The sequence below is a fragment of the Malurus melanocephalus genome, unplaced genomic scaffold (assembly GCF_030028575.1).
Source record: "Malurus melanocephalus ecotype Western Australia unplaced genomic scaffold, MMel_1.1 scaffold_122, whole genome shotgun sequence".
Taxonomy (NCBI): Eukaryota; Metazoa; Chordata; class Aves; order Passeriformes; family Maluridae; genus Malurus; species Malurus melanocephalus.
In genome coordinates this window covers 565,447-584,198 of record NW_026623354.1, presented here as the reverse complement: position 1 = coordinate 584,198, position 18,752 = coordinate 565,447, and the positions used below count along the sequence as shown (strand labels likewise).

Genomic DNA, 18,752 nt, shown 5'->3' with positions numbered 1-18,752 from the left:
TTAGATCTCCAGGGCTTGGCAACAGACAAAGAAAATTTGCAATCCTTGCCCCAAATGCCTTCCAATTTTAATTAGGGCAGGTAGCTAATAAGATACTAGCCCATTTTAAGAGGAACAAGAATGAATTTTGGGCACAGTATTGTGCTTGAGACTTGTGGCAGAAAGTTGAGCTCGGTTCCCCTGGTAATCTTTCTGTATTTCATATTTTAATTTTTTAAGGATTATGTAACTGCTTRCTTATTTTTCCTTAATAATCAGAATTTCTGATATTCAATATTTCTGATATTTGATCTGAATGTACTTAAATCTTATGAAGAGGTATGAGATGGAGTTGCTTGCAACGTTAACCTGCTAGAGTGCTGTGAAGAGTGGTTTCTCTTACAGAATTACACAGATACAGCAGTATACAGAGGAGCAGGAGGAGTGGCTGAAACCAAAGTGCCTGGGAGCAGCTGGGTATAAATTTTTGGTGAATCAGAGGAACACTAAATAAATAGTTTAGAGTTCTTTGTTCAATCCAAGCTAAAGGCACAGTGTGAAATTCAATCTCCCATCTYCCATGGCACYTTCTCTTCATGGGGTTTGGCTGTTRGAGGTAGGATTGCTTTCTGTCTTTGTGTTGACCAGAAATGCCAATGTAGRACTCTGAATATTTTCTAAAAGAAAAGTAGGCACCTGTTTTTGATGTGTTTTGGTTTGGGTGAATAGGCATTTTACAGCAGAAAAACTGCCAGGTCCCTGAAATCCTTGACTGGCTCTTGACCCTTCTGATACAATTGAGCAGTTAAAATCCTTAGCAGCGATATTTTTCTAATCTGTGTGGTTTGTTTTTTTTCTTCCAGTGTGTGGCTGTGACCTGGCCCAAGGAGGCTTTTTCATTAAGAATGGAGAATATCTCTGCACCTTGGATTACCAGCGCATGTACGGCACCCGCTGCAAYGGCTGCGGGGAGTTCGTGGAAGGCGAAGTTGTGACTGCTCTGGGAAAAACCTATCACCCAAGCTGCTTTGCCTGTACTGTGTGCAAGTAAGTCATCCCTTCAGTTAGCATGGTGGGAAACCAGCTCAAGGAAAACAYRAAGAAAGGATTCACCGTGAGACCCRAGTCTCATGATGTATTTCTCTTGAGGATGCGTTTGGATATAAAAGATCTGCTGCAGGTCTGACTTAAGGGTCTTGCAAATGCCACTAATTTGTTTGGGGGGCACAGCTTCTGTGTTACCTWTAATTTTCCCTGTTGTCAGAAAGTTACTCTCATGTCCCAAAGAATTCAGTGTYAGGCTGACACGTTGAGATAGTGGACGTGAGTTGAGCTGAGTTCAGGTGATCAGCCCAGCTTGGTGGGAGAAATGAAGTAAAGCAAAACTTTGGATTCTGCATTTGGGCTTTGAGGACAGTTGAGCAATTGAACGTACTGGAGACTCATTTTCACATTGTGTAAGAATGTGTGGCTTTGGGACAACTGGGGTTCTCCCTCTTGTTCCCAAAGACTGTTTCTTCTCCCCAGTAAGAGAAACCAGTGTTCTACACCAAATAAAAAGTTATCTGGGGCTCTGTGGATGGGAGAAAGGTGGCATTTTAAACTTCTRTCTCTGAGTAGTTGAAGTACTTTGTTCTTTAGCCTGATACATTTTTCAAGCCTTTTTCCTGATTGTTTCCTGTTTTTAAATAGTGTGTGAATTTACTGCATGTTGGTGATCACATAATGTGTATGTTGCAGTTTTATTTTCCTGTGACAGTGTGAAACATTACATCAGTTTTCTGTACATTGASTTACATCAATCTTTTTATGTTGAATGAACAAAAGATGAGTCATTGGAATAGGTTAATGAAATTCAGTATTGCTGCTGATTTATTTTTGGCCCACTTAGAGATGGCAGTGGAAAGCAAACAATGCCTGAAACACTTTGTTTTGTTGAAATCAGCAGCTGTTCATTTGGTGAGCGGTGTTGGAGTGAGGTGGGGTGTACCAGGGGCCTGCACTCAGCAGGTAATGCTCATTAGTAAAGATTTGGAGTTATAAAATGTTGTTCATCTACTGCTTAATAGCAATGTCAACTTTTGCCTAACACACATTCTTAACATTTATGAGTGACTAGCTCCACATTCCTTCACCAGCCTCAAGAACTGTTCTCATTCTTTGAGTTCTCTTCTGTATCCTTTGCTATGTACAACATCACCCTGAGACCATCATAAATATAGCTGTTGTGTCTTAGCAGATTTCACTGTCTCTTCTATTCAGATAAAATACATTTGATAATCTTTTTTAAATGAAAATACAAGGCAAGTCTAACCTCTGCTCTGCTTGCATCCATGGATTGGATTTCTTCCAGTGCCTGGCTCTGCCAAGGCCACATTGCAGAAACTATTTGGCTTGAGTTTCTGCAAAATATTGATCGCGCTGGAGGAAGGCAGGAAGCTCAGGGCATGGGGAACAGAGGAAAACTTCTGGAATAACCTTTTCAAAAATACAATTTTCTCTTGAACTTTCCAGGCGTCCATTTCCACCGGGAGATCGAGTTACCTTTAATGGAAGGGACTGTCTCTGTCAGATGTGTGCTCAGCCCATGGCCTCCAGCCCACGAGAACTGTCTGCCTCAAGCAGTAAGTTGCCATCTCATTTCTGAATCYTCTCACTTTTCCAGGCTCATCAACATTTGATTGAAACTAGCACAATGCAAACTTGGATGTTTTTTTATTTTTATTCATATTTAGAAAAGTGAACTGTGTCTGGGAATTTCTTTGGTTGTTTTGTTTCTTCATGAATATGCCTGTTGCTACAGGTGTGAAAAGACACAGACATTTCCATGTGAAAAAGTTAATTTTCCCCAATGAATGGATTTTTWAAAAGATTTTGCTTTGGTAGGGACCAGAAAAGTATCTAATTGATAAAACCTGAAGTTTCAGAGTTGACAGATTCAGTTTCTTAAATGTATAATTGTGCAGATTTAAGTATTCAAAAGAGGATGAAGTCGGAGGAAATTGATTTTCTTCTGCTATTTAAGAATTCAATTAAATTGTCCTTTAAAAGGAGTATCTCCAGGATTATGCTTCCAGTAGACTGATGCCACAATGAAACTGTGATCAGAACCTGAGGAAACCATTATAAGAGAGACAGAAAGCAAGTTAAGGGGAAAGGGAGAGAATGAAGAAATTTTGGGAGGGAAATTAGGTTGGCTTACTCTTGTGTTTTAATGCTTTTAAAAGGTAATTTGTAAATTACTGATATTAATCTCTGCCTCTGGTAGTTTATTTTTTAAATCTTTGGGGATTTCTTTCTGTGCCTGCTGGATTGTACTCAGCCTTCACCCAGTGTAGTTTTATAAATCAAAACAGCTACAGCTTTCCTTGTGACACTGGGTAGTTTTCCTTCAGGGGGATGCTGTGTTTTGTACTGCTACTTGGCTTTGAGATCCTGGGATTATAAAGTGCTATGGAAAGGCAAAGATGGATAATGTTTGTGCTCAGTGGATGAGTCAAGCAAACTCAGGTTATCTGATTTGCCTGATAACACGTAATCAAACACTTAGACAAAGGGAAAACAAGACACCTTTTTGTTATCATGCCTCTCTGTCTGGGAAGTGATGCTTTTCCACTATAATTGTAGATTTGTAGCAAAAAATGCACAGGCCCAATCAATTAAGGAAAAATTTAGGAACCTGAAAAAAGGATTACAAGACTTAAAAAGCAATATTAAAATTTATGAGGGACTTCAGGCACCCAGAGAATCCTTCTGAGACAGTGGAATGACGTGGAAATTGATATTTAGGAGGCATAATTGGCGAGGAACAGAAGGGCACAGGGACCTTGGACAGTACTGACATTCTCTTTCTAAGCATGCCAGAGCAAAGAAGAATCTGGATCTATGGTGGCACACTGGCCAGCAGGGTGGCACTTGCCACATGCCTGCTCCAGGTGCCAAAATGCCCCTAGAAATGAYAGGTTAAACTTGGGTCATCCTTAGCAAACCAAAGAGCTGGATTGTCACTTCTCCACAGCCATGGTCTCTGTTGGAATTRTTCTTGGCTTCCCCACTGAAGCCAKGGGTAGCAAGGRTTATAAAGCAACATTTCCTGTGACTTGTGATGAGATTTATTGTGTTTTTAAATAGCCATYAGGTCCTGATGACAAACTGCTTCACCAGAACACACAGCAAGAGTTCCTGCTCTCAACAGCCTAGAGCAGGAACTTGTGCACTGCTTCAAAATCTTCAGGTGCTTTCCATGGTGCATCTCAGTCTTTTATGGACAAAGACTTGTAGAAATGTATAGTATAGAGTTTTAGGTCATTTTGGAGCAGAACTCTTCAAAACAGACAAAATTAAGAACAGAGTATGTTTATAAGTTCAGAACTAATCAATTAAAAAAAAAAATCACGCCAGCGGCTACTTCAGCTTTGTGCAAAAGCGGTCTGAGACACAGAGAAGTCGTTCTTGCTAGCACCAAAGAGTTAATTTTAATTAGTGTAAAGTGTTTCAAATTACTTCCAGGTCTCTCCTGCTGGCTTATATGCACATATTTTTTTTTTCCGAATGCTTTGCCGTTTTTTGAAAGGATTTTTTAAATACAAGTTCTTTAAGGAGAGACTGATTCACATTATGCATCTATTTTATATCCTATATTGCTGTCAGTTTTGCCTGATAACWTTCAAGTAGGTCACTAGAGGAGACTTTCCGTAAAACAAAGAAGGTTTGAGGGAATTCAGTGGATTGCAAGCATATCAGGTTTGATTGGCTTGTGTAATGTAAAAAGAAGCCTTCTCTCCTGGAATATCTGCATTAATGTTGACATGCCATTTTCTGGTGTCTGTTACTTCACACAAATGAAAGCTTACTGACAATTTTGCTTGGATGATTTCAAGGAAAATCAAATGTCTTCAAGTGCAAGGGTTAATATCTCGAATAACATGAACCTGAATATTGATACACTCTATTGTAGTGCACACCAATGAAAGTCAGATGGGAAAATACTGAATAATTCATTTTCCTTTTTTTTTTGTTTAGTTTTTGTTGGGTCTATATTACTTATTTACCTTATTTGTATTAGTAATATATTTCTTTCATTGCCCAGGTATTACCTGGAATGATAGCTATTTTCTTGAAGAACCATTTCAGAGGCTCCTTTTTTTTATTGTAATTTTTTAAAACAGTCTCCTTCAGTATTCTGATTTATACAGTAATCATAATTTATAATTTAATCAATCTGATTCCTTGCCCACTGCTAGAAATACACAGTGCACTGACTTTGGGATCTTCATGCATTCAGCAGGAAATTTAATACCAAATACCTGTAAATAACTTTGCAGGCAAATGAAATAAGCGACRTTTTGTTTTGTTATTGTTTTATTTCATATGACAGCTGGATAAATGGGATGTGAACAGGAAAGCAAAGTGACTGGGACAGATGTAGAGCAGCACAGAAACAGGGGACAAGTAGATAACACTCACTAAAAGTGCGGTGTTGATGCCTTGGATAGCTCAGGATTTTCAAAATTCTGCCAAAGATACGCAGTTTTTTATCTTTGGGGCCAGATAAAGGAGTAATGCAATAATGTATCCCAATAATTACTATTTATGCTTTAAACAGTGTCCAAGTTTTATATTCAGCATCAAGCTTGCCTGGTTTGTACTGTCTTAGGATTTTTCTATTTTCTATTTTGTTCTGGCTGCAGTGTAACACAACTGGTTTTGAGGTCCATGTTGCCTCTCCAGAAAAGCAATTGTGCAGGCACCTGTTATTTCCAAATTTTGGGCAAAACTGCAACTATGCACTTGCATATTTGCATAAAGTGCCCTCAATTACAGCATTTTACCAGTGAATTCTCCCCAAGGCAGCTGGTAAATGAACTGATGCAGACTTTGAGTATAAAGATCTCTAGTTTGGTCAGTCCTTCATTTTAAAAAAGTATCACAGTCTTGCACTTCTTGARTGCACAAGAGGTGCTGTGAAAGCCCAGCTGAGAGCAGAGCAGAGATCCCACACTTGGGACAGGCACGGGAGGAGATGGTGCCAGCAGCCTGTGGAACTGGAGCCAGCAGTTTTCTGGCTCAGACATCATCTTTGAAATTCAGGAGAGACTACATGTCTTTGAATATAGCTTAGTCCCTCTTCCTCAAGCAGGATTTTTTTTTCCTGAGGCAATTCACTATTTCCACAATAAAGCATTTYAGTAATAAGAACTTTCTACCTGAAGTTGAGCCCTTTCTCTGTTTGTTCCTTGTCTGGGTGCTGGTCTGGAAGTTTTAGTTATTTCTGATTCCCTTTTTGCTGAAAGGTTGGATCATTTCAGTGATGTACATGGGCTAGTTAAGACTTTGCCTTTCAAGTGAAAAGTGGGCTTTCTAGGACACACCTCTCTACCCAGAAGGAAGCATTACAATGACCTAGCAGAAGTTTCCATTTTGAAAAATCCRTCTTTTAAAATGGTGATGAAGACTTTCACCATTGTTTCTTCTTCAGTGAAATAAGATCCTTGTCCCCAGTGGTGATACAGTTTGGAAAGAAGCAGAGGGAAGATATTTGGATTTCTCTTTCTTTGTAGCAGTCTCTCGTGTGAGCTAAGAGTTTTACAGTACAGCCAAGAGGTGGACCAGAGTTTTCAAAATGACCAACAAAGTGKTCCATGTGCATGAATAATCCCTGGTGCAGCTGTTCCCCAACCAGCCRGCGTCCACGTGGAGATTTCACGTCATGTTTTGTGTGTTTGTCCTTGTCTGTTTTGCACATTATGTTCTGGCTCAAAGAATGTCAGCTCTTTGGGATGAATGCTTTCATGCCTATCAGTGCAGAGTCTAACAGGGCTGGATTTTGCCTCACAACTGGGGATCTTTGCTCTATTGTGATATAAATAATAAGCTTAATGCTTAATGAGCTTGTGGGAGAAAGATATCTTTGTTAATTATTCAATAGCCTTATCTCTCTGGAAAAGATGCAGGCGGTAAAGTAAATATGGGAAACTTCCAACAAAGTTTGTGGTAATACTGAAGTAAAGCAGAGCCAACATACCTGTTGGAGAAAAAGAAGTGGAGAAGGAAAAAATATGAGTAATATTTTGCCTCCCTGCCTGGAAAACGGCAGGAAAGTGAGGCTGTATTTGAAATAACAGAGTATCAAAATGGAGAAGCAGCAAATTTACTTTGTAGTCCACCTTTAAAGGCTCTCTAATTCTTAATGCAGTGCCACAGTCAGGAYATAACTGTCCTTTCATTAGATAAAAATATGGGTGATTGCTGCCAGTATTCAGAAATAATGTCAGAGCTGATGTATAAGCATCACAAATTTCTCCATTAGAAATTAGCTAAAATGGATGCAAAATTCYTTTTAATCATAGTTCTTGGAAAAAGTCTGCAGCTTGGATTTGTAACTGTTTGGCCACATTTGACGCATTTTTCATGATTTTGTTCTTTGTAATTTTTTTCTGGAGCTCTCTGAAAACTCCTTCAGTTCCATAGGGAATTTAAAAGTGAAGGGGAAAGTTGGCTGTCTAAGCAAGAAATCTGCAGTGATTTTTGGCTTTAAAGGGTGTTGGGCAATATCCAACACATGATTTTGAGCTTATTCTTAGGAAATTTTCTCCAATTTCTCAGTGTGTCAAAGCTGCACAGYACACAGGTACTGAATAAATGCTTGGCACAGGTGGAGATGGGCCTTGTGTGTGAGACACTGAGCTCACTTTGTCTCAAGGAAAATTCACCCAAAATATCCACAACTTCAGTGAATGCCCTGGGGAGCTTGGAAAGCCTCAATAGTTTTGGTTGTGAACTTGCAGTTTTAGAATWTTACATTTTTCAAATTTTTAAACGTTGAACTTTAAGGTTTTAGTATTTTTTGTGTGCTGTGACATTAAGATTTTCTCATTTCATTCTTGGCTTGTCTGCTTACATAAACAGAAACATTCCCATATCTCTGTGGCATTCAAGGCTGTGTTTAGGTACTGGAGATTCAGCTCAGTGGGGAACTTGTCAGAAGGAGCTCATGTAGCCCTGTACCTCTTTTTTTTATTTTTTTTTTTAAATTTATCATAGAATAAAGGCATACCATGGACATCACTGCTGATTTATTTCAAACAGTGTGATTTAAATCATTGATTTTAATCATAGTGTGTTCAAGAACCCAGGAAACCTTGATTAGACTGACTGATTGTAACCTTGGTTTACATTTAGATTTTTAATTATAAAACACTAATTGATAAACATGAGGGTACTTCATATCTGTACACAGGTACTTAAACTAATATAGYTCTGCATAAATTCAACTTATTATTTAACATCTATATTTTTTCCTAACAACTATTTTTGCTAATGAGTTTCCGAACTCTATTTCTAACTCTATAATCAATAAAGATACTAAACAGGACTGGGCCCCACACTGGTCCCTGGGGGACATCACTAGTGACTGGTCTAATGATACATCCAAGATGTACAATAACCTGTTTCTTAAAAAGGAAATTCAGTGTTGGGCACTCAGATGGTTACAGGAACTTGTGCTGCAAGCAAAGAATGCCAGTTCATGCCATTGTGATTTCTTTCCCTATTTAATCAACTACAATAATTTTATTTTCTTTAGCTATTTGTTTCAAAAATATCGTTTTTCCCAACTTGCCATTTATAATAAACTGTCAAAGCTATACTGCACTTCCCATGGGAAATTTATTTCCCTCTATTGTATGCGCCCAGCCTCTTATTGTTAGATTTCAGGAGTACAAGGCTGCCTATGTGGGTTTGTTTTGCCTTCAGCAAAAGGGCAGTTGTGAATTTGTTCTGACAAACATTTCCCATCCTTGCAGTGGCAAAGGGAAGGGGTTTGGCAGCAGATTTCTTGAGTTACRTGCTTAGATTTAAATCCTGCATGTAAAATTCTCAATATTGTATGCCCTTCTCTGACTTCCAGAACTTATCACAGTCCCAGTGGCCAAATGGTTATGCTTTAAACTTTGAAAACATTTGTCATGCTGTGAACATAGTGAGTTTKTATTTTTAGCTTTGACAGAAATATCTTGAAGGTCTGGAAAAGCCTGCATGATATCATCAAACCTTTCAATTTTAAAGCAAAGCTTTAGAAGGCGTTGCCTGATCTGTGGTTAAAGGGTGACTGAGAAAAAACTCTGGTCTCCTTACCTCTATGAGAMATGGCAATTGCACAACCTTCAAATTGCCACAGAAGAATTACTGGGTTATAAGCTGTTTTTCAAGGTGACTAAGAGCTATTTATACTTGGAGATTTCTTGACCTTGACTCCAGTGATAATATTTGCCTCTTTCATCACTTCCAAATCACTTGCTCTTTAGGTCCAGCTATGTTTGACAATGTATTTCTGTGCAATTCCAATGAGAACTTATTGTTTTTAAGCATTAAAATAAAAATGCCTCCAGTTCTGTCCTGCTTTACCTGTTTCAGAGTGGAAGCCTGCTAGTGCTGTCTTTGTAGAACTCATGTATCAATGTTTTATAAGGAAGGGAAATAATTACAAAAGGAGTGTAATAAGAGTACRAAATACCTGTGACTCGAAGGGGTTGTGGCAGCTTCAGACTTTATCTGTTAGATATGTGCTACTAATGGCCATCAGGATTGAAATGGACTCTTTGGTGACTTAATTATTCATCATTAAATCAGAGTGCTATTAGCTTTGTTCACTGAGCTAACCCCGCATGGAGCAGAGTTGAGGTAATCATTCACATGACTTTGYATAACCCTGTTTATGAGGACAAAAGCAGGTAGAGATGGTTTCTCTTTCATAAATCATATGGGATGAGCAGAGAATGTGGCATAAAGGCATGTTTGCTATGAAATTTTCAAAACAMTCCAGATGAGGCCAGGCAAAGTTGTACTCTGTGTGCTGAGGGTTAATCCAGCTGTATCAGCTCTGAGCTCACCTGTGCACCATTGGCTGAGAGCAGGGGAGGGAGGCAAAGGCACAAAATCCACTGCTTAATTTAGACAGTGACAAATGGCTTGCTGTGCAGGATGCTTCACTCCTGGATGTCTGGGGTGATGCAGATGCTAAAAAGGGAAACATAYTTTCTCATCTCTTTGCAAGCAAGGTGTCATGGGTGGCAGCTCAGCCTGACCTGCGGCTTTTAGTGGAGCTGCTGAAGTTGGTTGGAGAGTGGAGGTCTAAATTATGTATCATGTTCTGGAATTGTGCCCTGTCCCCCCACTTCTCCATGCTTTTGGGCTGGCTGACTTCACATCACAGTCCCTTTGTCCAGGCATTTTCTTTTGTACCCAGACATGTCAAGTATGACAAATATATATGAGTGCATAGGGGAACAGCACTGCTCAGTCTGCATTTTAACCAGCACACTGCACTGTCTGCCTCCTCCWCTTTGTTATCTTGGCACTGCTGAATGTGTGATGTGCAAGGAATGGGAGCAAGGAAGGATCCAGGTTATATGGGAAAAAGAAAATGCAAGAAGGCTCAAAATCAAGGGGTGCAGTCTGTTAAAGCCAGGTATGAAGCCAGAGAGAGCCAAGGTGGGAGCCATTGTGMACAGATTTGGGAAGGATTCTCAGGTTTTTCAGGCTGCTCTGGCATATGGTTGTGGACCACTGTTCTTACCTCACAGCCCTTTTATTTTCAGCATGTKCTGGTTATAGGTTAGACGGATACAGATTGTGCTTAATGTGATACTGAGATCCTGCCTGCATACGCTGATGACATTCAGCCAAGGGCTTAAATGTGCCTCATGCAGGCCTGAGATCATAATGGCTTTTATTTGTAGAATTTGGATGAAGCAAATGGTCTTTTCTTAGCCCAGCCCAGCCCTATTCGCCTTCTATTTTAGGAGATAATGATAATTGCTAGCTTTTCATGTATATACCCAACAGTTTTGCCAGAATTAAAATCAGGTTTATTTAAAAGCCATCTCAGGCTAATAGGACAGTACTGGGCTATTAGTTGACTTTGATTCCAGATATTCAATGTGTSTGTTGTATTAGCAGAATGGAAATGATGTTAATTTCCTTTTTGCAAAACACTTCAAGGAACCCAGCGAGAGTGTAGATGTCATTGGTGCTATAGAATAATAAAAGGATATTTCCAGCCCCTTGTATTAAACATGAGCATGATATTAARTCTGCTGCTCAGACTTACTGTGACTTTGGCTTAGAAAGAAGCTATTAAACAGTCAGAGACACTCCGTGGATCCCAGTTCCCTCATGTATCTGGTTTTGGCATCGCTAAAGATAAAGATGCCAGACTTGGTAGACCTTTCCTGTAAGGCATTTTTTCTATTCCCTCTGCCTCAGAAATGAAGTACTTTTAAAAATCACCTTATCAATGCCTTTTCTGAGAAATTCAGCTTCATGCAAGTTTATCTTCATGGGAGATAAAAATGAAAAAAGCATGAGAAATGTAGCAGGGAATGTGTCACAGTGTGGCAGGTGCCAGGTCAGGGCACGCTAGAATGGAGCAGTAGTGCCAAAGAGCTGAGAAATGGGTGCTGTTTAAAACTGCAGTTCAGCACACACTGGGACTGGGGGAAGGATCCCATTTGTTCTCACAGCCCAAGTCACGTTGCATGGTTTCAGATTTAGCTTAAGAAAAGGAGGGCTGGAAGGGACCTCAAGAGATCATGTCATATCCTCCCCAAACCAAAGGCCAGATCAGCATAGCAAAGCCACCCTGACACGTGTCTGTCCCTTCCTCGGCCCTATGCTGGAAATTCCASAGCCTCCCTTGGTGACCTGTTCCAGCCTTTGCTGTCATCACAGACTGGCATGGAGCCTTCAGCTGTCATGGAAGAGCAGAAGGATACATTTCAKGGTGTCACTCCTTGTCATTTCATGATTTCAGCTTGTAACATATGTCCTCTAGAGCAAAGTCCTGATATTGGGACATCTCGGGGTTGCCTTTCAAGTCCAAGTTGTGTCAAGTCTGTGACTTGCATTTTGTCACAAGAWACCATGGTGCTCAGTCCCTCTGCCCTTCTTTTTTTAAGGGATTTGAGAAGARTGCTGATAGAAAGAGGGACATGCTGCAAATGGTGGGCTCCTGGATAGCAGGAAAGTGCAGCGTATATTTGAGGTTCTTTTGGCCCATTATCCAACAAACAAAAGCCATGCCCTTTAGTCAGAAGGACTGARTCTGCTCTCATTATCAGTTGTGATAATAAACTTGGACTTGCCCTTTTGCAAGACATGGTGTTACCTGGGCTCAAACCCATGAGGAGATGAAGGCTGTACCTGTTCAGTCAGCTGAAGCACAGCAGCCAGGATGATCTTTTTCCCTGCTGCCTGGGCCTTACCAGCTCAGATTGCTCAGTTCTGTTTGTCTCCATTTGTTATTTGTTGATGTTTCAGGCATTCACCAAAGGAGCACCGASTCTGGGGATAATAAAATCTGGAAAATCCTTTGTTCCAGGCTGTCTCCTCTGTGGCTTCCATGTGTTCCTCAGCTGATGGGCATTCCCTTTCCACTCCACTGMGCTTCCAGGCCCTCCCCTTCCTCAGTCCCGCTGTCCCCTGGGGCTGGGCACACAAGCACAACCCTCGCAGCTCAGTGCTGTCTGCCACATCCATCTCTTCAGATCTTACCCTGTGCCGGATTGCCCCTTACCGGGAAATCTCTTCGAGTATTTCATGTTTGAAGGGAGAGGAATGAAAGCTTGGGGCTGAGCTAGAGATTCCTGATGTAACACGAGATATTGTGGGACAGAGTCCTCCTGGCTTCTGGTTTCCATTCTGCCAACAGAATCCTCCAGGATTCTTGCAGTGAAAAGCGAGGATGAGTACCAAAATTCCCGAGCGAGAATCCTTTTGCCGATTAGAGAGCTGGAGAACTTCAGTTTCCCATCCCTGCAGGTGGAAGGCAATATTCCGTCCCTGCAGAGTGCCAGGGCTGTCACCCCCGCTGTCCTGGAGAAGGGTCCGTGTCACTCCGGCTGTGTCACTCCCGGGGCTCTGCTGCCACCCAACGGGGACACGCAGCTCCCGGTGCTGCTCGCTCCGCTCCTGGCAGCGCTCAGGCTCTTGCTAAAAACAAAACAACAAACACTGATTGCTGTGGAAGACAGGAGCTTTCTGCAGAGCAGATTCTTGTAGCTTGCTCTTAACGAGATGTGAAGTTTGGACAGGGCTTGCCAGAGTCACAAACAGCACGAAAAAGAGGAGAGGTGCTTTCCCTTCTCTACCGAGGATGTCTGCAGTGACAAAGGTTGAGTTTTTGTACAGGACCCRGGAAGGGTTTAAGAAAAGGAAAAGGCACCTTTGCAGGTCATCCCTTTGGYTACCAAGTGTTGTGATGGGCGAGCAGTTAATGAACCAAGCTGACAACAAATGCATCTGTTTGTTTAATTCCAGATTGTGCCGGCTGTGGAAGAGACATAAAAAATGGACAAGCACTGCTAGCCCTGGACAAGCAGTGGCACCTGGGGTGCTTTAAGTGCAAGGCCTGTGGGAAGGTCCTAACTGGGGAATACATCAGCAAGTGAGTACCCTCTGCATCCCTCCTGAACTCGTGGCACAGTTCTGGCTGTTCACAGAGAGGAGCCTGCAGCAAAATTCACATCTAGAGGTCCTGTTTTCACCACCTTTGCATATACACCAAAATCTGTGTTCCCAATGAGAGCTGAGCTGGGAAAGTGAACTGCAAAGTGCYACTGAAAGGTGATATTTAATTATACCAGTCCGTATTTAAAACTAGTCTGAAATGGATATAATTCCACGTTACCGTAGAGAATTAGGTGGATTATTGCATGTTTTCTGTATAAGCCATATGAAGCATTGTGTCATTTTGCTTTGCAACATGTGATTTTGAGGAAAAAAAATAGGAATTCATCTATTTCTTACCTTTGCTAGATAATAGAGAAAAYATGATGATGTGGTTGACTTGACACTGTATTTCTCATCTCCATATAAGAAACCAATGAAAAGGGTTTTGAGTGGAATAAGCTGTAGAGGCAGAGAATGGGGAAATGATAAAAGACAGGGAATTGAAATAAAGTCTCTTTTCCCCTTCAAGCATATAACAAAGGGAAAAAAGAGGGAAGCAATGTATGTTTCACAAACATGTCATTCAGGTGTGTATAATATTTATAAGAAGTAGCATCTGTAATTTCTCAAAAAAAATTCTGAGAAAAGCTCCTAGACTGACTAGTGYTTCCACTTGTACTATATTTTTCTTGTTCATACTAAAAAACTACATTATCTTAGACTTAAAAGTCACATCTTGCAGACTAGCAAAGATATTTTTTTCTGAAGTGAACMAAACCAGTCTGTGTGTGATAGACTGTGATCTCCTCACAGTTACACTGATTSYRGAACTGCACCACATGTAGGTGTAGAGAATCTGCTSGAAAKGAGGTGGTTTGTCCTGGATACCTTTTCTTCTAAATTCTCTTGATGGGAATTTAAGGAATAGTTCTAAGAGGCACTAGTGAGAATATGATTTTTGTTTCTTTAACTCTCCCCGTTTACCTGTTTCTGGGTGTAGGAGTTCCAAACTGAARGCAAAGGAAGAGCCTAAGTCATGCTGTAATCTGTTTAATAAGAAGTGGTTTGTAATTTGTGTATTTTCTTTTTCAGAGATGGTGCTCCTTATTGTGAAAAGGACTACCAAGTTCTTTTTGGAGTCAAGTGTGAAGCATGTCACCAGTTCATTACTGGGAAAGTCCTAGAGGTAGGTGTTTTGCAAACTAGAGTTTACAAATAATTGGGCCATGTCCCATTATGAAACTGCAGAGAATGCAAAAAATTCTCACAGAAAGGTTTCCTGCTGGTTTTAGAACAAAGTTGCTGATTTTCAGAACTATTTTCAGTGGTTTCGTTTTGCAGTCATCAGGAAAAGTATGTGATACAGAATTAATTGCACTAGTTTCTGTGGATCTGTGGTTTCTGTTTTTTTCTTTTCATGAACTCTGCAAAGTCTTCTGCACTGCTTATTCTATGTCAGATTKGATATATTTGCAGAAGTCATTTGAGTACTGGAATCCCCTTTGGCAGCCATAAGTTAGCCAAAACTTACGACATGAGATTCACACATGATCTGAATGATGCAGAGGAGRTGAGAGGGAGAAATATGCTGGAGAGGTAAATTATGTGTTCAGAAATGAGAAGGCAGAACCCATCTGAACAATCTCCTTTGCCGAGTCCTCAACGCTGTCATTGAAACTAGTCAAGTCTTTTTAGAGGTATCAGGACCTCGTGGCTCTGGGGAGTCCCCTTTGAGCTGGAATCTTTGAACGGTGCAGGGTTCCTCTGTGTCATTATTGGATTGTKTAAGGGGCCAAAATGCAGAGGACCTTCTTTGTCACTGAGATTTGAGAAGCAAAACTGTTACCTCTTATCCCTGTAGGAAACTGTTCAGTGGAAAGAACCCGAGYTTTGAGCTCAGGTCAGGAGCTGGACTGTTTGTTTTTCAGTGAATAACTAAAAAYAAACCTGAAAGTGTCACAAAAAATAAAAGCAGCTGGGAGTTGCTAGTGAAGGTGTGTTAACAGGTTCCTTTCTTGGTGTCCCATCTACTACAACTGTGACACTGTGAGCTCATATAGACACTGGTACAGCTGTCACTGCATCCACTGGAAGGATGTGCAGTTCTTTCATTAGCCAGGCTCCTATCCTGCCTCCTTTGCAATGTGTGTCTAATTCCTTTGGAGACCTGCACAGATAATTACTGAGAACAGCCTGAGTTTTCCCTTGAGTAGGAAGGCTGTGTCTCTGGCTTTCTTCTTCTGGCCTGCCACCATCTGTTTATCTATTCCTGTCTGCTGATGAGTTTTGCAATTTAGCATTATGTATTGGAGACACCTTAGTTGCAGGAAGGACTGCAGGAGAGAAATAATTTGATTTGTGAGATTAGGAAACATAAAATAATTCTAAAATTAGATTAGGTGTACGTGATAGTTGCTCAAACCTATAAGCAATGCAATCTATTCAGATGAAAATTACAAGAGAGAGTTATTGGAGTCTGAGGAGAGCTGGGAAGAAATAAACTATTTTTATCTGGAGCATTTTGTGTTGTAGCTGTGAATATAGCAAGGTTGAACTCATGTTACTCTTCCTAGCATCAGTGAGGAAGAAACCAAGCTCTTTGAGGGGATCATGAGCTCTATCCTATCAGAACTGGATAAACTGAAACTCAGAACTGGATAAACTGAGACTAAGGAAAGATTAGTTCAATTGACCTAAAACTTGGCTGTCCATCATAATTTAAGCTAAAGCTTAGGTTATCAGAGATGTATTCTGGGCAGAACCTTGGTGCTCATTTTGGCCCCAAGATTAGTTTCTCACTTCATGTTTCTAATTCTTCTGTGGATATTTTTATCAGAAGATGAGACAGCATTTGCAGCAGAMAGGAAGCATGGGTGTCCCTCCTCTAAGAATCAAAATCAGATWAAAAAGATTTTTCTCTTTGACCTGGCTCCTGCAGCATCAGAATTTTCTAATGAATTAGAAACAGACCTTTGAATGATCTTGTCATTAATGGGAACATTAAGGATGCTAAATTCTGGTTGAGACTAAAAATTTTACTTGACTATTTGTGGTTCTCAYTGGTTATCAGAGACACATCCCAAAGTACCGCAGCAGAGGGCAGCAGTGGCTCTCRGTATGGAACAGAACAAACTCCTCCAAGGCTTGGAGAAGCTGGGTTGCTCTCACTGTAAGGTGCAAGCTGTCCAGGTCCTTAGAAATTTTCACAAAAAACAAGAGTGCTATGTAGGCAGGGAGGCCTACAGAGGCTTGGAGAAGCTGGGTTGCTCTCACTGTAAGGTGCAAGCTGTCCAGAAATTTTAGAAAATTTCTAATTTGTGAAAATTTAGAAATTTTCACAAAAAACAAGAGTGCTCTGTAAGCAGAGAGGCCTACAGACACTGGGTTACCTGCATTGAAGTGTGGATCAGCAGCTTGGATAGTCCAGGATTAAAGTTCTCCAGGCATCATTCAAGCACTCTGTGTYGTTTAGGTGGTGCTGGACAAGTTARGAAGATRGAGGTGAGCACTGCTGCTGAGCAATCAGAGCAGTTTATCAGAACTGTGGGCTCATTTTCATGGCTCGTCACTGGCAGAACTCCAAAGGGGCAGTACTGAGCCCTCGAAATATGACTAAAGGAACTAATAAGTCAAAGCCTAGCATGAGAATATCCTGTGGCAGCACGTGTGTCCCCTTYGGGCAGGAGAGGTCATCTAAAGGATGGGGTCAGAGCATGCCATAAATCCTCTGGTCAGAACAGAGATGAGAGGTTGGAAGCAGCCACAGGGCCACAGGAGATAATTCACAGAACAGGATGCCACAGTTCAGAGAGGGCTGCAGACCTTTTTTGAGGCAGGACAATAAACAATCTCCTTATCCTGTATGGGAAATCACCCACAACCTTTCAGTTCACCTGAAGTTTTAATTTAGATGAAGCTTGAGATTCTCACAGGAGGATTACTATCTTCCCTCTTTGTTTTCTTTGGCAGTGTTTCTTTGGAAAATATGGGTCTTTTTGATGATTTATATCTTGTGGGTTGTCTCTTGTCCTGCTGCTTCCCCYRTGGGAAGGAAACCACATTCTTGGTGTGAAGTAGCATGCTAACAGGAATTGTCATGGTAGAGGTTATGACTCCCCAGCCCAAATTACACCTACTAACATGTAGTGGGAAAAAAACCCAAAACACTTCCTATTTTGCCTTTGTTAAAAAAATTATTAGCAAGTGTTCTGTAGTAAATATACTGATCAATACATTTTACTTTATTTGTCAATAAAATAATTCATTATGTCAGAAGCAGAGTATACTATCTCATCATTTTCATCCAAAGAAATTATTAGAATAGATTGGAGGGAAGTGTGTGGTACACTGTGTACAAAACACTTCCCTCTAATGGATCAGAAATGATTAGCAGCAACCCATTTTAGTGCTGCTTCATCTTCTGCTTATTCTTCTTCATCTAGGGCAGTCTGTAGAAAAACTTAAGGGAAAAAAAAGGCATGAAACTTAGCTTTGGGTTTACAGAGACTGGTGCTGTCTATTTTACCCGTAAAAGCCTATTCTAATTATTTATTTATTTTTACTTAAMGAGAAATTGAGATGCTTTGCAACATTTCAGACTCACAACTCCTGCTTATTTTGTCCCTCAGTATGGCTTTAGCACCTCTGAGAAAGTCAGATTTTGCAGTCTCCTGCAGTGGGCAGTCAGCAAGAGAGACAGCCAYTCCTGATGTGGACAAAAAGAGTCTYTATCTCAGAAACATCCATGCTGTGCCCCTGGTAGCACCCTCAAAAAAAAAACATGTTAGAAAGGCCAAGATTTGGGTTCAAATCCTGAGATTCAGGGGTGGACTCCCTCCAGCCACTCTGCAGAGGTGATCCCTTTGCTCAATTAAGAAATGCATTCAGAGAAAGACAGTATTTATTTTGCTAATATTCACAAATCACAGAAGAATGCTCTTTTTTTTTCTAGATCTAACAACTTTCAGTAGCCATGGAAATATGCAAAAAAAAATACCATGTGCATTTAAGTCAGCTCAGATATTTCTGATGTATTATTTGGCACATTGCTTTGTGTGACAAATACTCACAAATGATCGATGAGTGCATGCCAACACAATAAATGTGGTAAATGTCCACTGTGAAATAGATATTCCAACTTTCTTGGGCATGCTGGATACTTTAATGCTTGAGTGTTTCAGGAAATGTTGTCAAGGCAACAGACATCAGTGTTCTTCCTCGGGTTTCTCAAGGAGAAAGGAATCTTCAGTTATGAAAAATTACTCATTTCCCATTAACTCAGGTGACAAACGTTTTTAGCAATAACAGCATAGTGAGAGTGAGGR

General features: G+C 40.6%; 1 protein-coding gene across 12 annotated transcripts in view; it reads left to right on the top strand.

Annotated features, from left to right (window-relative positions):
* Positions 1-18,752, top strand: part of ABLIM1 (actin binding LIM protein 1) — a 176,346-nt gene that overhangs the window by 96,993 nt on the left and 60,601 nt on the right. For all 12 annotated transcript variants that reach the window (XM_057370283.1, XM_057370282.1, XM_057370280.1 and 9 more), the window contains exons 3-6: positions 843-1,026; positions 2,494-2,603; positions 13,297-13,423; positions 14,521-14,614. In XM_057370283.1, the coding sequence (XP_057226266.1) occupies positions 843-1,026; positions 2,494-2,603; positions 13,297-13,423; positions 14,521-14,614 (515 nt within the window). The remainder of the gene's footprint in view (positions 1-842; positions 1,027-2,493; positions 2,604-13,296; positions 13,424-14,520; positions 14,615-18,752) is intronic.